This window comes from Bombus terrestris, chromosome 5 (genome assembly GCF_910591885.1).
Source record: "Bombus terrestris chromosome 5, iyBomTerr1.2, whole genome shotgun sequence".
NCBI lineage: Eukaryota > Metazoa > Arthropoda > Insecta > Hymenoptera > Apidae > Bombus > Bombus terrestris.
In genome coordinates, this window is record NC_063273.1 from 1,388,047 (window position 1) to 1,406,230 (window position 18,184).

At 51.9% G+C, this 18,184-nt stretch overlaps 1 protein-coding gene across 2 annotated transcripts in view; it reads left to right on the top strand.

Annotated features, from left to right (window-relative positions):
• Positions 1 to 4,826: 4,826 nt before the first annotated feature.
• Positions 4,827 to 18,184, top strand: part of LOC100648659 (dynein regulatory complex subunit 7) — an 84,013-nt gene continuing 70,655 nt past the window's right edge. For both annotated transcript variants that reach the window (XM_048406081.1, XM_048406082.1), the window contains exon 1: positions 4,827 to 5,733. In XM_048406081.1, coding sequence (XP_048262038.1) covers positions 5,731 to 5,733 — 3 coding nt within the window. In that variant the 5' untranslated portion in view covers positions 4,827 to 5,730. The remainder of the gene's footprint in view (positions 5,734 to 18,184) is intronic.

Consider the following 18,184-nt stretch of genomic DNA (forward strand, 5'->3'; position numbering starts at 1 on the left):
TATGTGCGTGCTGCTGGCACACAGCAGGAACTTTATACCAGGTGCCCTCCATGCGCCGCTATAAATTATCGGGTTACCCGTTACGGGCGCGCGCCACCGCGCTTATATCGAGAAAAACCTGTCGCTGCGGCTATCTTAAAAGCGGATTTTTATATGCTTTTGGTATCGAGCGCAGACTCGCGATACCCGTGTTTTCACCACGGATAACCACGCTGCCATTCTCTTCCACGCTGCTTCGACCACTAGACGGATAAATTTGTAACGCCGGATCGTCGATAAGATCCTCTTGGCCGATTAATTTCCTTTGCGAAACCATTTGGGTAGAAGCGCGTGGAAGAAAAGACTCGCGTTCTGCTCCAGCCGGTGTTTCGCGGGACGAATCCTTTGCTTACCTAAATAAGAAATACGTAATTCCACGAGATCGATCGCACTCGCTCGGCTCCGTGTCATTCGCATCGAGCGACTGCGACCAGGAGAAATTCTTCGAATCTCCTTTCCAATCTATACACGACTGTGTCTCCATATCGAACGTTCCCACGTATCTCCGTTAATCTCCGTTAATCGCCGTTAAAAAAAAAAAAGACATCGAGATAACGCGGTTAAACGCGAATACGGTTAAAGTTGCGAGACAAAGAGCAAGCTGCATCCCGTGCGGCGAGCCACGAGCACTTCCGGCTATTTCAGAAGTGCGGGTCCTCTGGATACACAGGCACGGCCGAGCCCGGACTTTCGTTCCCTCCACAGTTGCTCGGAGATTTCCGGTCGGAATGCCTTTTAGAGGATCGAGCCGTGCTACTGCTAGCTGCTACCGCTCGTTGCCGACGATGACGCGCGTTTCTCGAGAAAAAGGTGAAATTCGATGCAACTTCGGTTCGCCGGTTTTCGCCGAGTCGCGAAGCAAAACCGAGTCATCGCGGAACATCTCGGAGATTTTCGTTTCTACCATCGGTACTTCGCTTATTTGGTACTTTTCCACTCGTCGTAGCTTTTCCTTTCGACGGACTCGTTTTAAATATCCGATAACTGACCAACAGATGGCGAACGTTTACGCGTAAATCGCATTTTTAGAAACACTGTTATCCCGTCGTGACTCGGTCGAGTTCGTAATTCGAATCGCAATTCCTTCGAACTTTGGAGAAACTTTTGTTTCGTGCGTAACGACGTAGTAAAAAATCGCGAACGTCGACGGGCTTGGATTTATCGTAACGAGTTGACGAATAAACCGGCATCCCGTTCGTTTACGGTATCGCGTGTTAATTAGTCAGCCGTTAAAATTAATCGTCATCGAAATACGCGCGTTTCTATGTAATTCGTTATTAATGATAACGTTAAACCATCGATACATTACGCTGGATACGTAGCCCGATTATCGAGCCAAACGTTGTTCGTTCGAACGAAGCTTGTTAATTCTCTGTAACCCGATTTCTTAAAAAAGAAATCCTTTTACCCGGGCAAGGAAAACGTTTACTTGGGACGATCGAAGCATTTTGCTGGGAAAAAGCTGTCGAAACGACAAACGACGACTGGTATCTTCGTGGCTGGGTCCGCGGAATATTTACGATGGCAGATACGACCGAGCCACAGAAACCGATATCCTACCGCGTTCATTACGCCATCGACGCGCCTGACAAACAACGAATTCGACTCGAGTCGAGTGTGTTTCGTTCCGCGATTGAAACGCTCTATCATCTCGTAATAGGTCATAAGCTGGTGCACGTTAACCTATAAAGGCTGTAGTTATGCCTCGGCATATCCATATAATTTTCAAGGGAACAGGGCTTAACTCGAATTCCGATATTCGTTCGTATCCGTTTGTCCGTATGTTTCTCGCGCGAAAAACGCGAAAAACGCGAAAAACGCGAAGAACGCGTCTATGCTTCGCTCGATTTCGCTCGTATTCGCGTAATTCGAGTAAAATATTACAAGCGATCGTAACGTCCTCCATCGTGAACAAACAGACTGTCGTTTACGTAGAATTGGCGATTTTTACCGCTGCCATTGCCATCGACCGATAGCGTTCGCGCTCGAATTTCGTCAGCGCTTTGTATCGCGTACGTTCGTATAGCTGTTCGTCGATGACATCTACTCGTCGTTTTCATGCTGCATCGTTGTGTAATTGCCTCGGGACGATTTCTAACAAACCGAAAGAAAGGTCCGCTTGCAGCAACGTGCCGCTATACGTGGCATCGATATCCTCGCGCGACCAAACGATGAAAAACATGGTTCTGGATGGCGAGCGCGAGGCAACCGCTCGCGAGAGAGTCGGCTTTGTTCGTGAAGGGGGAGAACGGGCTCGGAGCGGCGTTCCTAATTGACGGCTCTCGCGATTTTTACCTCGCTCACCGTCCAGACCAGAAGCTCAGGGGCTCTCCGGCCTCTTTTTCTCTCGGTCCCTCTACGTTCTACCTACGTCTATCTCCTTCCGCTCTTTTCGTCCTCTCCGTCGTTCCCTCTTTCTTCCACCGTTTCACTGGCGGTCCTCCTGCTCCTCCACCGCCTCTCTCCACCCCCTCGTCCCCCTCTGTCCGTCTTGTTCCGCTGCCCGTGGAGGAGAGATCTCTCGAAGGCCGCGCGAGGCGCATGCAAAAGAGAGGAAAAAAAAAACCGTGGGTCGAGGGAACCGGGAGGCGGCGGATGAGGAGGTGGTGGCGGCGGTCGACGGGCGGCCGAGGGCCGAGGAGGGGCCGAAGAGGCCGAGGGGGGAGGACCGCGAGACGCCCAAAGCCGCATTAACGCCGCGCCGCTTCGCTCTTCGCTCGCGATCGGAATCGCGGTCAGAACAACGCTGCATTTTCTGAGGAGGTAATCCGCGTCCGCTCGATAACCGAACGTTATAGACGATCGACGACCACTCTCCTCGCCCCACCACCCTCCACCCTCTCTGCGTCCTCGTCGTCTTCGGCTTTCGATATCTCCGACCTTTTGCGTTTCGTGTTTCTAACCTTCGTCGTTTACATGCAGATTTTTCCCAGCGAGTAACATTTTTCGAGACGATTGAGCTCTGGCGCCGGATTTCCACGTACAAGCTACGCTCGAACCTTTGGTACACGCAGCGGATCGCTGCGTACCGACGGAAATTTTCTTTCTACGCGTGTACATGGTTTTCGATTTATCCGGTGTCTCTTCGTCACAGACGAAAGATATCCCGTTCGTAGGTTTAGAGAAATTGGCGAGACACCGTGTCTTAAACGTAGGACGTATCGTACTTTTACGAAACAACGGGATCGACGATTAGTCGAATAGGTAGCGTGCAAGAAGTTGTCTCTGCTCGAAGGAGCATCCGTGTTAATAATACGAGGCACCCTGAAATCCTCCGTACGAATAGTTCGATTCTTGAAAGAGAACGATTCGCTGTTTCAAAGCTAAATATCTTATCCGAAGATGCAAAAGGATGGACAAGGCAAAGACGGCTACGTTCGACGCAGAAGATTCCGCGACGATTCTCGATCGTTGCTTTTTCATAGTAATTAGTCGAGATTTTTATTCGTGCCACCTTTTTGCCGGAAATACCGTGTCGTCGTTAGAGGGAAACAGGGCGCGCCCTTACGCGGTCGCCAAAGAGATTCCTTTCGAATTTATTACGACGATAGGCAAACTCCTCCCTTTCCTTATTTTGCGCGCTATTAATTTATCCTGATTGGCCTCCGGGCTACTACCTACTACCTACTACCTACTACCTACTACCTACTACCTACGCTGCTCCGCGTCTTTAATTCGACCGTTCTCCTCCGCCGCCACCCCTGTCTCGAACCGGCAGTTTCTCGCGCGGTATTCAAATCAGCGAATACCGAACGTTCGATCGACCAAAATCCAGTCACGTCGTTCGAACGACATCGAAAGGCCCTTTGAAAGACAGGGTCGCGAGCGCGAAAACCCCAAGACCGAGGCAACCAACGTCGCGTATACAGGGTAGCTTGTCGCGTAGGGTGGTGAAATCGAAAAGGAGTGGTTCTACGTAAACGAGAAGGAAGAAATGCGAATCTTCGTTCGTCGCATTTAATCGTATTAAACGGCGTACGTGTGCGAGTACGTACGATGCAGTTGATAAAGAGCGATTCTTCGACGAAAATATATAACGCACGAGTTTTTCGTTGTTTCTTCGTGTTCGACGAAGAAGAAAAGAGTAGCAGGTGAGAAAACGTGGCGACGAATTCTCGAGGCCGATTTTCTCGAAAACGAAGAGTTCTCCGGCGAGAGAATTTTATTCCACGCCCTCCATTTGTTATTTTATCTAGAACCACCCCATCCCCGGCCCGATTACACGGATACACGACACCTTGTATATCCGTGGACATCCAATCTCGCGCTTTTGCAACGAGAAGCGGTTTTGTGTACAGCTCGGTGAAGCTTCACCTCTGCCCTTTCGAGGATCCACCGTGGAAGCCGCCAGTGACGACGGCCAATGTGGTCACACGTCGCTCCGCTCGCGTTTCTCTCCTCTATACACGTACGTAAGTACACGAGTCGCTTCTTTATCCTCCGTCTCGTTCCCTCCTACTTTGAACTCTCTCTTTCTCGCTCGTCCGTACCTCTATTCCATCTTACTCCGTCGTTCGTCCAAACCCATCTCGTTCCGCTTTTCCTTCTCTCTTTCTTCTCCGTCCTCTGGTTTCCCTCTGCCTCTCCCTCTCTGTCACTCTCTCTCTCTCTGCGTTCACCCTCCGTCTCCTTCTCGTACTATTTATGTAAGTGGTGTCGCGCACCGCGCACACCAGCGCGTAAACGTCCACGCGCGACACTACTTACATAAATAGCCGCCTGCATGCATATATGCATATAGATGTGTAGCTATATATACACAAGCCATGCTCGAACACACCGAGAGCGAGATAGACGTGGGGAACAGAGTGGAACGAGGAGCTTCGCGCGACTGCTGTTCCCCTGATATCGTAGCCGTCGTCGCCGCAAACTCGCCGGACGGATGGACGATAATCGAGTCAACGGTGAAGGTTTTCGGAAGGGAAAGCGTTTTCGAGGGATCGTGCGAGAGAGAAGAGAGGAAAGCGAACGAGTGTGACGGAGATAGGGTGAGAAAGAGGCCAGAGGCTGACCGAGGCGGCGTCAGCGGCGGCTGGGACTGGAGCGTGTGTATTTACCGTCTGATTTAGTTTCGCCCGTATGTATGTACTTTGCGGGGCAGGGGTGCGGAGAAGCGGGCGCGTTCGACGTTTATGCGCCGGCGAAGCCCAAGCTATTCCATTACAAGCGGAGAAAAGAGTTTATGAATGAAGAGGATGCGAAGGATAGTTTCCGGAAGCCGGCCAGCTCCGTGCAATAATCGTAGAACGGATCGGGTGCGCTTTGTTGCGTAAAAAGGCTGGCCAGCCGTGCGCCAAGCATATATGAATATCAGGCTCGAGCGAACGCGAGGAGGTTATCGGCGTGTTTTAATGCCTGGAAATTAGGCTTCGTGGAAAGATCGCGACTACGCGGGAGCGCGCATGCGCGTGCCTCTTTGATCCAGCGAATCGAAACGGAATGGAATCGGAACGGTGTTCGCGACTTTCTTCGCCATGCGATCAAACGTCAAACACCATGGTGTCACGTACTTGTATCATTTTCTTCGCCTTTGACTTTTCGTATACACATATGCACGTATATGGAACGTATCGTGAATGACGTAGTACTACGCTCGATAGATGGTGTCGAGTTTCGAGAAGACGTAAAGCTACGTCAACGGACTGGAACGGCAGATCGCAAGTTACGGCGTCGTTTGGAAACGAGTTCGTAATGGTAAGTGGTACGTAATTCTACGTCGTAATGTCTGGGCTCGTGTTACTGCAAAAATCTACTATTACGTTGGCTAATTTTTGCGCGCGTAACGATTACGAACGAGAGCACGTGGCGGTAGCCACAGTTCGATGGCTGGCGTCGAGTTTCAAATCTACAAACATGGCGCCACGTCGTTCATCGTCAATTTTCAAAGTAATTTTGAACGATGTACGAACGAAGCGCATAATGCTATATGTACAGTTGGAACTCGAACCAATTACTTGGATCGATGGAAATACCACTTTAGCTAATATCCGCATGCACGAATTGGAAAAAGAAATTCCGACCACTACGAATTCGTAACGTCAAACTTCAAAAAAGGCGAACGTGGCGCCACTGTTCATTGTCAACTTTACGGTACTAAAACGCGCAGTGCTACGTCGTAATATTTCAACGTGTATCGCACGCGAAAGGCACTGTCACAACAAACTGCCCTTCGTTGAAATAAATCGGAGAAGTATCTTTTAACGGTTACAACACCGAAAACACGTGGTACTACGTTATAATATATGAACCCCCATAACGCGGCCAACATACTATACCTATATATTACGTTGACCACTCTTTCGCTTGTGTCAGGAATTCAATCCGAACCTAACTCAACGTACCCTCGAAGATACGTAGCGTATACATATATACATACATACATACATACATATATATCTCACGTTATCCTTGCTTTAAAGTTTAAAGCAACTATCGATAGATGTTAATCGATAAGTAAGTACTTTGGATCGCGAATGAACGAAATGAAACGTTAATGGAAAATTCGACGCGTAAAGTTTGAAATCGCGAGCAAAGAGTACAAAATGTAGAAACTTGAGGCAATACTAACGCGAAACGAACAGAATTAACAGCGTTCATTTTTATCGGGGTATCGCAGTTGCCGCGTGGCCCGGGGCCGAGCAGGTGGTTCGTGGCACGAGTTATTGCGGTAAACGATACGCGCTTCCTCGAAGGAATTAGCCATGACAATAGCTCGATTAAATTTCTTAACAATCTCTTGCCGTGTTTCGCTCTTCCCGTTTAGCCGTACTTTTAAACTCTTCCATCGAATGTTTCACTTTCGAACAAGTCGAGAGATGGTCGTTCCGAGAAATACCGAATTTTGAAGGTTATGATCGAAAACGAACTTTCGATTCGTTGGTGGTCGATCGTTATTCCGGTTCACGGGTCCGATATCGCGAATCGACTCTGCGTTTCCTCGACAACGAAGAGGAAGAAGAAGGAGAACGAACGAAGCGTTCTCAATTTCCGCGTATCGGCATCGATCGATATCTTTCGCTTTTCGCGATTCTCTGGTTTTCATTTACCCACCCGAGAGAGAAAGAGAGAGAGAGAGAGAGGGGGGCGGGGGAGAGAGAGAGAGAGACCCGGTGACTCGTGTGTTTTCGTGAAAATCTCCGGGGCTTTCCCATCGATTTTCGTCGGGACCCCGGAGCTACCTGGTCGCGGAGGAAATTGGAGGGCGGCGAGCGACGAATTAAAACGGAGGAGCAACGAACCGAACGAGCCGGAGCGCCCGATCCGTGCGACCCGTAACCGGGAAACTACGCGTACTCTCACCCCCCTTTTTTCCACTCGTCAAAATAAACGAACCCTACAGGATCGCCTTTCGTGTTACGCCGTACGTCTAACAAAACGTGTAAACTCGCGATGGTCGGTATATCGGTAGCGAGTTAAGGCATGTGTGGACATAACCTCTTATCTCGTGATTTTTCTAATGGCTAGTCGAACGATCGTTCGTGATATTTTAGCGTTGGTCGAACCGTGTTTGATACAACGTGTAACGAAACGTAGCACCTAGGGACGGGACGTCTTTCTTCGCGTTTCTTCGGATATTCTGTAGAAAATATCGGAATTCTGAAAAAAGTTAGCGGCGAAGAGAATCTCGATATCGTCGCGGTCTTCCCGTGCGTTCGCTTCGTCGAACGAAATAAATTTGAGCGAAGGAAAATTACAGCGCGCAGCGCGGTTCGCGTTAAAACCGGAAGTAAACCGAAGGAGGCCAAACTTTCCCTTACGTCGTGTCGGTATTCGTATACGAAATAGCGTTGCGAAAATAATATAAAAGATGGAAGCCCGATAAAAATACTCGGTTACACGATAGTTTGGCAGGCAAAATTCAGACACCTAATTTACATGCTAAATTCCATTATTATACGGTAAGACGCGCGATTGCTCGCGTCGAAGACAGGAGTCGGCGGCTAGTCAAGATCCGACGCTGAATTCTTTTTTCTCGAAACCGAGTGACCTTTACATTCCTAATCGTGACCACGCGAATTCTTGCTGCGTCCTTTCGGCGTACCTGCGGAGGACGGAGCGGCGTGTGGCCGCGCCATTTCCAGCGCGCATGCCTTCTGGCCATCTCCGTAATCTCACTCTCTCCGTCTCTCCTTCTCTTACACTCTCTATTCGTCGCGTTCGTGCCGGGTGTCCGTGTTCGTGTTCGTGTTCGTGTCCGTGTTGGTGTTCGCGTCCGTGAGAGAGGCTGCAGCAGCCTCTGACGGGAAGGGCACGATCGGAAAATTAACGACCCCTCGAGCGTTAACTCCCGACTCCGAGGTCGGTTCTCGGTCCGCTCGTTCGTTAAGTCCCTCCTCGAGTTCTCGCGACTCACGCCGCGTTTTCAGCTATCGCCGTCCTCTCCCGCCCGCCCCGCTCCGCCTTCGTGTACCCTTCCTCCCGGTTGCTCTGCCCGCTACACACCCCTCTGTTCCCTCGGCTGCCCGTTTCAACGTCCCCGTTACCCCGCGGTCGTCTCTGTGTCGGGTTCCTCTTGGCGTTCTCCGCTTGCTGCCGCCGCCGCCACTGTCGTCGTGTTCTCTCTCTCTCTCTCTCTCTCCTCTCTCTCTCTCTCTCTCTCTATCTCTATCTCTATCTACGTATCTGTCTCACTCGCGTCGTTCCTTTCCCCTAACCATCGCTAACGGGTCTACCCCTCGAGCTACGAATCGGAGATTGGCGGAGAGACCGGTCGATTATCTATAATCGATAGGAACTACCGGTATATTGGTGTACGCGGTGCGTGGCGCGCCGTGGATGCCACGCAGAGCGACGCTTAAATACGCGGCTGCCGGACACCGCGAACCTCTCTCCGCTCGCCAACTATGCGGCATTCTTTCCGAGGGCGCACGGATTAATTAGGGGAATGTGTATCGCAGGCATCGAGTAGTCGCGCAAGATCGTAATTGACGCGCCCTTAGAACCACCGGTACATAGGATAGTCCGAGGCAAAAACCGATCGGTGGTTTTTACACGATTTCGTAGAAATATCTGGCAGTACGTTACGCGTGGCTATCGTCGATCTGCGATTAACGTTGCACGGACGACACCGTAAACGACGTCATTGTTCGCTGCATAGCTTGTATCGCGTCGTGTCACATCGAGCGTCATTCTCCACGGAAATTTTCCAGCCGCGTCCGATTTTCCTCCCTTTCTCTCTCTCTCTCTCTCTCTCTCTCTCTGCCCCTTCCCCTCGCCGTCGCTCTCTTTCTCTCGCGCGGTGCTCGCGTATATCCGTCGGGGATTTCGCGAGTCTGCGGCGTTTATTAGTTTTTCGGAGCGGCAGCGTTGTTTGCGTCGCTCGACTAGTTCCTGGGAGCCAGGGATCGGTCTTAATGTCAGGATATCCCGGTGTGACGCAGTTGGCTGACGCGAATCCGCGAAAATAGATTACCTTTGTTTGTTTGCGCACGCACGCGATTTGGAATTTTTAAACACGAGTCGACGAGAGCGCTCGATCCTTTGCCTTATCGTTCGCTGCGCAATTCGTGGGGCGCGCGAAGATTAATCGTTTGTTTTTATTATTTCGATCAAAGGGATGGTTAAAGAGGCGTTTTTCACTCGCGGCCTTTCACGAGATCGATTATGGATAGAGGTTGGAAATTCGAGGGTAGCCAAGGTGCGATCTGGGTTCACGCGGAACACGGCGTCGCCCGAAGGTATCGAGATCGTCCTCTCTACCGCACCCCATGTGCAAACATAAAGGGACTGACGCACGAATGGTGGATTAACTTGCTCGTATTTTGTGCCACTTAATCATTCGTTCGATAAACATCGACGAGGCTCGTTCGCTTCCACTCGTCGTACAGCCGCTACGATCTTTATCCGAAAATCATGGAAGAATATGACGGCCGCGAAGGTCAAAAATTCTCCGCTAATCGACCTGCGAGCGTCGTAGAAGCTACGGAACGTACGCTACGACGATTATCCGAACCGACGATGTTAAGATTAATTTAGCGCTTAAAGATATTTGTCCTTCCGTCGAAGAATCAGACGGAATCGCTGGTGTGGCGAGAAGGTGCGTATCGTGCGCGCGATTACGAACGTACTGCGTCACAGCGGTCCGTAACGATGGCCAGTGGATCGCGCGACCAGTATATCCGTACGAAAAGAAACGTCGATATCGCAATTACAATTGCACGGATCGTTGCTCGCGCGACATCTTTATCTTGTCCTCTGCCGACTCTGTAACGACACGCGTACGTATTATATAATCGAAAAGTTCTAAAATTAGACGACGAACGAGTGCGACGGGGAGCGCAAGGGAAAAAGTACGACCGTAGAGAGACGGTTGGTAGGTGGTGAGGATGGGTCCGCGCGCCGTTGGTTAAATATAACGTCCGTGGAGCGTACGACAGGTAGTTGCTCGGCAGCCTTGTGCGATATATCCGCGCATTCAGCGGGAAAAAGGAACGACGACGATCGCAGACGCGCCGGCATTCGGCGTAACTTGAAAACGCGACTCCAGCGAGTACGCACGGCGATCGGAGGAGGGCGAATGGCTAAGAGAATGCTGGCCACCGTCGATTACGTAACGCCAACCGGTGTCCTCCACTTGTATCGGGGTGCGTCCTTCCTCCGGCAGCCGCTCGATCGCCTCGTCGCATCGCACCGTTGCTCTTCCTCTTCCTCCTCCTCCTCTTCTTCCTCTTCTTCTTCTTCTTCTTCTTCTTCTTCTTCTTCTTCTTCTTCTTCGCGCCTCCGTTTATCCCCGCGCCGTACTACGCGCGTATTATATTCCGACAATATCGTTGCACGGAAAGTTGTTGCAGGAAAGTGCGTTTTTCCAGGTTGAGCGTCGCGAGCTTTCTCGGCCGCTTCCTTCTATACGAAAGCTACGACGTAGCTCGCGATAAGGATTCGTTTCGGGGCTCGGACGTTTCGGCTTTTTCGCGAATCTTTCTAAAATTACTCTTACGATCGAACCATCTCCGAATGCCAGCCAGAGAGACAGGCTTCCACCGCTGGTCTAATACCGCGATTTTAAGCAAATTGTCTCATCTGCGCGACTTTGCGAGCGAGAAGGAGGAGAAGCAGAGCGAGAAAGAAAGAAGAGACGACGAGCAGGTAGGAGGAGAATCAGCGGCGTTAAAAAGAGAAATCCTTTTTTCTCTTCTTCTTCTTCTTCTTCTTCTTCTTTTTTCGTGATTACGTTTCCGGTGTTCAAGACGGTGTTCAAGCCGGTGTTCAAGCCGATGTTCATCGACCTTAAAACCGGGCAACCTCCCCTCGGCCGAGGCTCGGCGTCGCAGGATTTCCAGGTTGTCTAAAAGGGAAGCGCGCTCGCCGAGCGGAAATACGGTCTCCTCTGGCGCGGCAGGGCCAACAACGTCGAAGGGAAGAAATTCGCGCGGTGCTCGGCCGAAACGAGGCGGTAGCAGGTGCGGCCGTTAAGTCGACGACCAAGAAAACGGGTAGATAGAGAAGCAGGCAGAACCGTCGGGCTGTTTTCTCGGAAGGATCGAACGGAACCGACCGTCGGAGAAAAGAAAAGGAAAGGAAAATAGGGGAAGAGGGTGGAAGTCGAACGAGGGACGAGACAAGTTCTCCTATGGCGTGGCCGGCCGTCGTCTGTTTGCCACTATCTACCGACTCTCCGGACCCTTTTTCATCGTTCGAACGATATTTCGTTGGCGAAATTTTACTAGCCGTGAGTTTACAGGCTCGATGTACCTGTTCCGTGCGCAGAAGCAAAGAATTTGTCAAAGATTTACGATTAATAGGTAGACTTTCGTTGGTCCGAATGGTGGAAAGAACGACGTGGCGTCGTTTTTTCTCGCCAAGTATCCCGTGTTCCCTATTCTACGAATCTGATCGTCTCGCAGGTTTATACATGGAAAAAGCGTAAAAGAGCGCGTGGAGGAAAGAATCGTCGATATCGATCTGGCTTTGCCAGGCAAGATCGACGAAGGAGCGTGGCTCTAAAGGCGAGCAGGTACGTCGTTGCCCGTTTCTCTCGCGTGAAATTTAAAGGCGGTCGTCGTCTCTCTTCTCTCGACCGTGGCGTTCGCGAGAAGGGACTGGGCCCTCGATCGATCCGTGCCCGCATAGTCGCGACCGTGTAGAGGCGGTTGTTTGTCGGCTGGACGGCCACCGTTGCCCGACATCCACGTCGACCTCGCCTACCGTCCCTTTGGACAAACTTTTTATTACTGGATTTTCCCTGTAATCTCGAATAATTAGCAACGAGAACCCCGTAAAGGAACTATGGGTTTACCGAGGTCGATGGAACAAGTTGTCGCAGATCGTACAAAGAGGTAGAAAGGTTGCATCGGTAAGTCGTCGAACAAAGCGGTGCTGCGCACAGTTACCTGACCATTGAAATAACAAAACGCGTAAAAATTTTACTTTTCTTTCCTCCTTGTCACTTCGTAGCCAATGTCCGTAGCAATTAATTTGATTTATTACCAAACCCAGGTATCGAGCGCCTCTCCTCGAGCAACATCTTGGCCGTTTTTGCTTTCACGGTCGCGCAAATTACTCGTTGAAACGTTACCTTTCGACGAAACGATGTCTCGGGCGTATTTAGCGGTTGCGACTTCACCGTGAGCAAAGACTCGACGACAGGGAAATTCTTTCGTCGCGTCCCCTCGCCGTTAGATCGAGAAACAACGAATCCGGAGTATGCGTATAATTCGATTACAGCCGCGTTAATTTCGAAAGGTCAACCTCGTCACCGATATCGACCGCTGTATATACCCTGCGACGGCCACACTGACCAAACGTTTATCGCCAATAAACGCTCGATCCACCCGATTCGATCTTTCCGCCCACCGAGTGCCCCGTGCCCCGCGAATTAAATAGAAATTTCACGCCCTCGGGGGTAGTTGTCCCCCTCGAGTACCATTCTCTGAGGCTCGGCGCGCAAACACTTTCCAATCGCGTTCGCCAATTATATTCTACGGACGAGGATTTCCTGGCGAGTCGTTGGTCCATTCGCAGGGGCCCGTGCGGTTTTTATTCCCGCGCCGATAACGCGCCGGTGACGCGTAACGACGCGATGGAAGCCAAAGTCTCTGGATCTTCGAGATGAAATTTGGAATTTCAAGTTGATCGCTTGGTCCTTTTCGTCTTCCGGAGAGGACGAGTTTGGACGATAGGGCAAATTTGATCGAAAGTACGTATGTATCTTTGTAGCGGTTGAGGGAAGAAGGAACGTCGAGTTAACTGGCGCGTGCAACGGTCGAAAAGAAAAAATCAGAGCAGCCAAAAACACGGCGAAAGACGAAATCGAAACGAGTTTCCCCCTTCTATATCCAACACGGAAGCGGAAACGTAGCGAACGAACGTAGTCTGACTGCCCCACTCTGCCGCACACGGAATCTTTTTTACCTCGAAGCGTACGATCCGAGCCAACGTTCGGCTGCCGATTCAGCCACGATACCGTGACGCTTCGCTAAACAGCGTAAATAATCCTGCGGCAAAAATGATGCCGAGTAATTAAGGTGGGTCGGTCGGTTTGGAGGGATGGCGAAGAGAAAGAGGAGTACGGCGTGGCGACCGAACGCAGGTATAAAGCGCGGCAAACAAGACGAGTGGCCTCGTACGCGATTCCACGGTCGAGCCCCGTTTAATACCGGCCGAGGGGAGCGTGGCTGGCAAAGTGAGAGAAAGAACGCTCGGAAGAGAGCCCGGCTGAATACGCCACGCCGTTTTTTCACCGGAATACACGTCTACGTTCTACACACAGCTGGCCGCGGCTGTACGCTCTGGACCAAAGCGAAAGAGAAATCCTGGTGGAAATCTTTGCTGAAACGGCGCAAAGAGAGAGAGAGAGAGAGAGAGAGAGAGAGAGGGTGTTGGAAGGTGTTGGAACGCGACGAAGGATGAGACGTTGCGCGTGCTTCGATCTATTCGATCGTAACGAATACACCGCGGATATTTACGCGATGCGAGTGAAAGTATCACATCGAATATTCTTGCTTTTAAGAGAGAAAAAAAAATGATAATTGATTACCATTTATCGCCTTAATTTGAAACTCGGGAATGGACAGGTTAACTTCGCATTCGGGTGGTACGCATTTTGATACGGCACACGTTCCACGACATTCCTTCACGGGCACTAGCTCAACCTCGTTATTTTTCTGCGCAAAAATTTGGCATATACGTTGAAACGAAAGAGGGAAAAGGAGAAGCAACGCGTCATCGAGCGTTATCTTTTATTGGCGAAGGTAGGTTTTACGCGAATGTGCGAAATTTCCACTGGACGAAAGGTTACGGTACTACGTCGCAAGGGTACATTCTTAATTCACGAAGAAGAATAGTAGAACGTTATCCAGCGTCGTTTTTTTTTTTTTTTTTTTTCGTAAAAAGCAATAGCACCGTATGTGATCGAGTAGCATCTTCGACCGGTGAACTAGTAAAACCGTAGCGTTACATGGTCGGGCTATGGTACATAATTGGGCGATGGTTACGTAATTTCCAACTGACCGAAGCAAACGCCGCTACCTTCATCGGCGAAACAAAGTATCGCGAGCGTATTATACTATACTGTACCGTAGTACTGTATCGAGTACCGTAGAACCTAGCATCGTTTCTTATTCCTGGCGATACAGCGTCGTGTCGTTAGTTACATAGTCGAGCATCGCTTTCGAATCGTCGAAGAATTCATCGTTATCGTCGTGGTTGGTGGAGGCGGAAACGCGAAGGAGCGCGACAGCTATCCGCGAATTAAAGAGACCTAGTCGCGATGGAAAAATCCACGAAGGCCGCGCTTGATCGAGTCGTAGTCGACTAACAGGAAGAAAGCTGGTGCGTGGCAGATAAAGTTCGCGGCGAGGCGAGGCAGGCGCGACCGCGCGTATCGTTCGTCCGGCGACAGAGCGCCGCTGCCGGGATATACGCATCGAGAACATCCCCTCCCGGGTTCGGGTCGCGATACCACGACAACCGGCGACAACACCGACCGAGGGAGGAGGGCGGTGAGCGCGGTCTCGCGAGACGAGGCGCGAGGAATGTATCTAGATAAAAGGCAGAGCGCGAGTTTATCTCGGCGGGCGCCTCGCGCTTAGCCGCGCTCTCTTCTACGTGTCTACAGGGTGAGACTAAACCAACGAAAGCCAAGATCGAACGTGTGCGACTAATCGGTTCGAGTCGTTCCTTCTTCCACGCGATCATTTATCGAAATCGAGAAAGGACATCAAAGAATCGCTGTTCGATACGCGATAGATTGGAATATGGGAGGAAATTGCAAACGTATTGCCGCTCATTAGCGTTAACCTTGCGTTCGTATGGTTTCGGAAGAAGGTGTGCAGTTTGAATGGAGAAAGCGAAAGACGGAAACGATTGATTACTTTCGGAAGATAGCAGCATCGATAACGAAAAGTTTGTTACGTAATTAGGCTTAGAAAAGACGTCAAAGTTACTGGTGTAATAAAAATCATGCGAGATTCATCCCTCGGTTGCATAGATGTATCGATATGGGTGGTACACGTAAGCACGTAGACGGCGATTCGTGATACTTAACGAAAGAAAAACAAAGATAACAGCTGAGCCTATATACCGATAAAACGTACACAACTCGCCACACGTGCGATATCGTTGCACTTCGTTCGTTAGGTACGGACCACCGCAGCTACGTATACCGATGTACTACGCGTCATAAAATTCTTCTACCCTCTCTGCTACCCATTTTCCGACAGTCTAAACCCAGAACCGTGTTACTTTCATCCCACACTGTATGTCTACGCTACAGCCGTCCGTACGCGTATACACGTAGGACGGCGAGTGGAAATGTTAGCGCGCGAGCGATCGCGTCGATTCTCGGCAGCAGCCGCTGGCTCCGTGTGTGCACGCGATACCCGCGTCCAACACACAAAGAGACAGCTGGGCGAAGAGCAGGAGGGCGGGCAAGGGGGATGGTTAGGGCGACGAGGGGCAGAGAGAGAGAGAGCAGCGGCAGCCGTGGAAAGAGAAAAAACAGAGAAGGAAAGAGAGGAGGCATCGAAACGTCGTCGTCTGCCGCGCGAGTACCGTTACGAGACCGGGGACGACGGGCTCTCTTCTCGTGTATACGCGGCACAATGGGCCGAAGGAGCCGACACCAAAGTCTTCTTAATTTTCTCCTTGGCGCGGCCAGTCGCGGCGCGGCACGGCGCGGCGCAGCGCGGTGCGACGCGAGACGACTACAGGCCGAGCGGCGCGGCACGACGCGACGGCCGGACCGAGCCGAGCGGAATGAGGGAATGCCGGCAAAAGTCGAAGGAGCGAGATGGAAACGGCGATAGGACGCGTGGAACGGAGATAGAGCGAGAGATTGGGACGGATGGTGACGCGGTGAAGAGCGGCAGAGAGCGAGAGAAAGAGAGAGGAGAGAAAGAGGAGCGACGCCTCTGTCGTCCCGGTCGGCGACGGGCATCGAGGCGGGCTTTAATTAGCACGGGATTTCGGCGAACGACGGACGGCCAGCGTTGGAGCCTCGTCGCGTACGAAGTCGGACGAACGAGTCTCGAGGTTTTCCGTGGTAGAACGCGGTGCGCGCACCACGGACGGATAGAGAGCGAGCGAGAAAAAGTGGCAGCGGTCGAGCGAGACGGACGATCGAGGACGTCTCGGGCCTGACAGAGAGAGGGTCGGGCCGAGATGGACGCAGATAGAGAGTCAGGGCACCGTGAAGAGCACCGCCGTGAGTCGGTGCCGGTGCCGCCACCGCCGCCGCCACCGCCGCGTGTTCCGAAGAGGCGAGGGCAATAGGAACGGAGACGAATGGACGGACGCGAGTTGACGGGTAAGACGAGGATGGAAATAGGGACGGCTAGAAGAAAAAAGTGGAAAAAAGGGAAGAGAGTAGAGAAAGAAAAAAGAGGTGGAGAAGGAGAAGGATGGGGTAAAACAAAGAGGGAAGGTCGATGGCTAGGGAGAAAAGGGCGAACGACGCGCGCCAAGGGTGTGGGAGCTAGAGGTGGTTGTCGGATAGCAGGATGAGGGCGGAAGGAGGGTGCAGAGGTGGTCGAGTCGGGCGTGAGCGATGAGGGGGCGGCAGAACACAGCGGCGCTCGAGGGCGAGCGAAGGGCGGCGCGGCTGAGTCGGGTCGCGAGCGAAGGGACGCGCGCGCGGCCGGCTAAATAACGGCCTGCCCTATCCTCCTTCTCCTCCCACTCGCCTCCCCCTGGTCGAACCCCCGTTCTCCTCTTCCATCGCCACCCCATCCCCCCCTCTCACCCGCCTGGCCGCGCCACTGCCGCGCCACACCGCGCCACACCGCGCCACACCGCGCCACACCGCGCCAAGCCTCACCCCAACCACGAGAGAGCCTCGTCGTCCACCCTCTTCTTCGACTTCCCTCCCCCTTCGACACCCCTGTCGGCCTCCCCCTAGTTAGACTCCCTCGATCTACGCTCTACCTCGCACCTCGGTGACGAGAGAGGGTCGGCGAGGATGTCGGGGGATAGATACGCTAGATCGGTACATCGAGGGGCACGTCGCAGAAGGGGAGGCAGGCAACGTTCTAGACCTCTTGCCATCGTGTTTGCAGGCTTACGTACGCGTTACGTCGTCCTAAGCAGGACCTCCCTCTCCTTTCGTTTGCCCTCCGCATTCCCAGTTTCTCTCGCTTTGGTCTCTGGCAAACGCGTGCAACGCGTATTTCCTGGCGATCATCCTCGAGCGCCTATGTACGTAACACGCACATACGTATTTTAAGTATTATACGTATTACGTTAATCAAATATACGCAAATATTAACGTACACGCGTATCGCGTTCTACGTTCTACCAAGCGTGCCCGAACGTTTCTTCTCCCTTCTCTCTCTTGACCCCGCTGACCATCGTCTTTTCTACCCGCCATCCTTCTCCCCCCCCCCCACTCCACCCACCACCCTCCTCCCTCCTCCCCGACAGGCTGGTTATTAAACGAGAAAACGAGACCGCGGTTGCGAGAGAGACCTTCGTGGCTAGCGGTGTGCGCGGTTGCCTCGCGGGTCCTCCGTTCGCGGATTCTCTGGCACCGTTCGATATACCAGAGGTTATTTAGACCCCGGCAGGCTTAACGGCGCGCAACGCCCGTTTGCGAGGTAAGATTGCGAGACGACGGAGCGGACGCGAACCGAGCTCGAGCCACCGTGATCTCATCGCCCCTTTTTTAACCCACGCTCGCTTTCGCGCTCCCCAATTTTTAGCCTCGCGATCA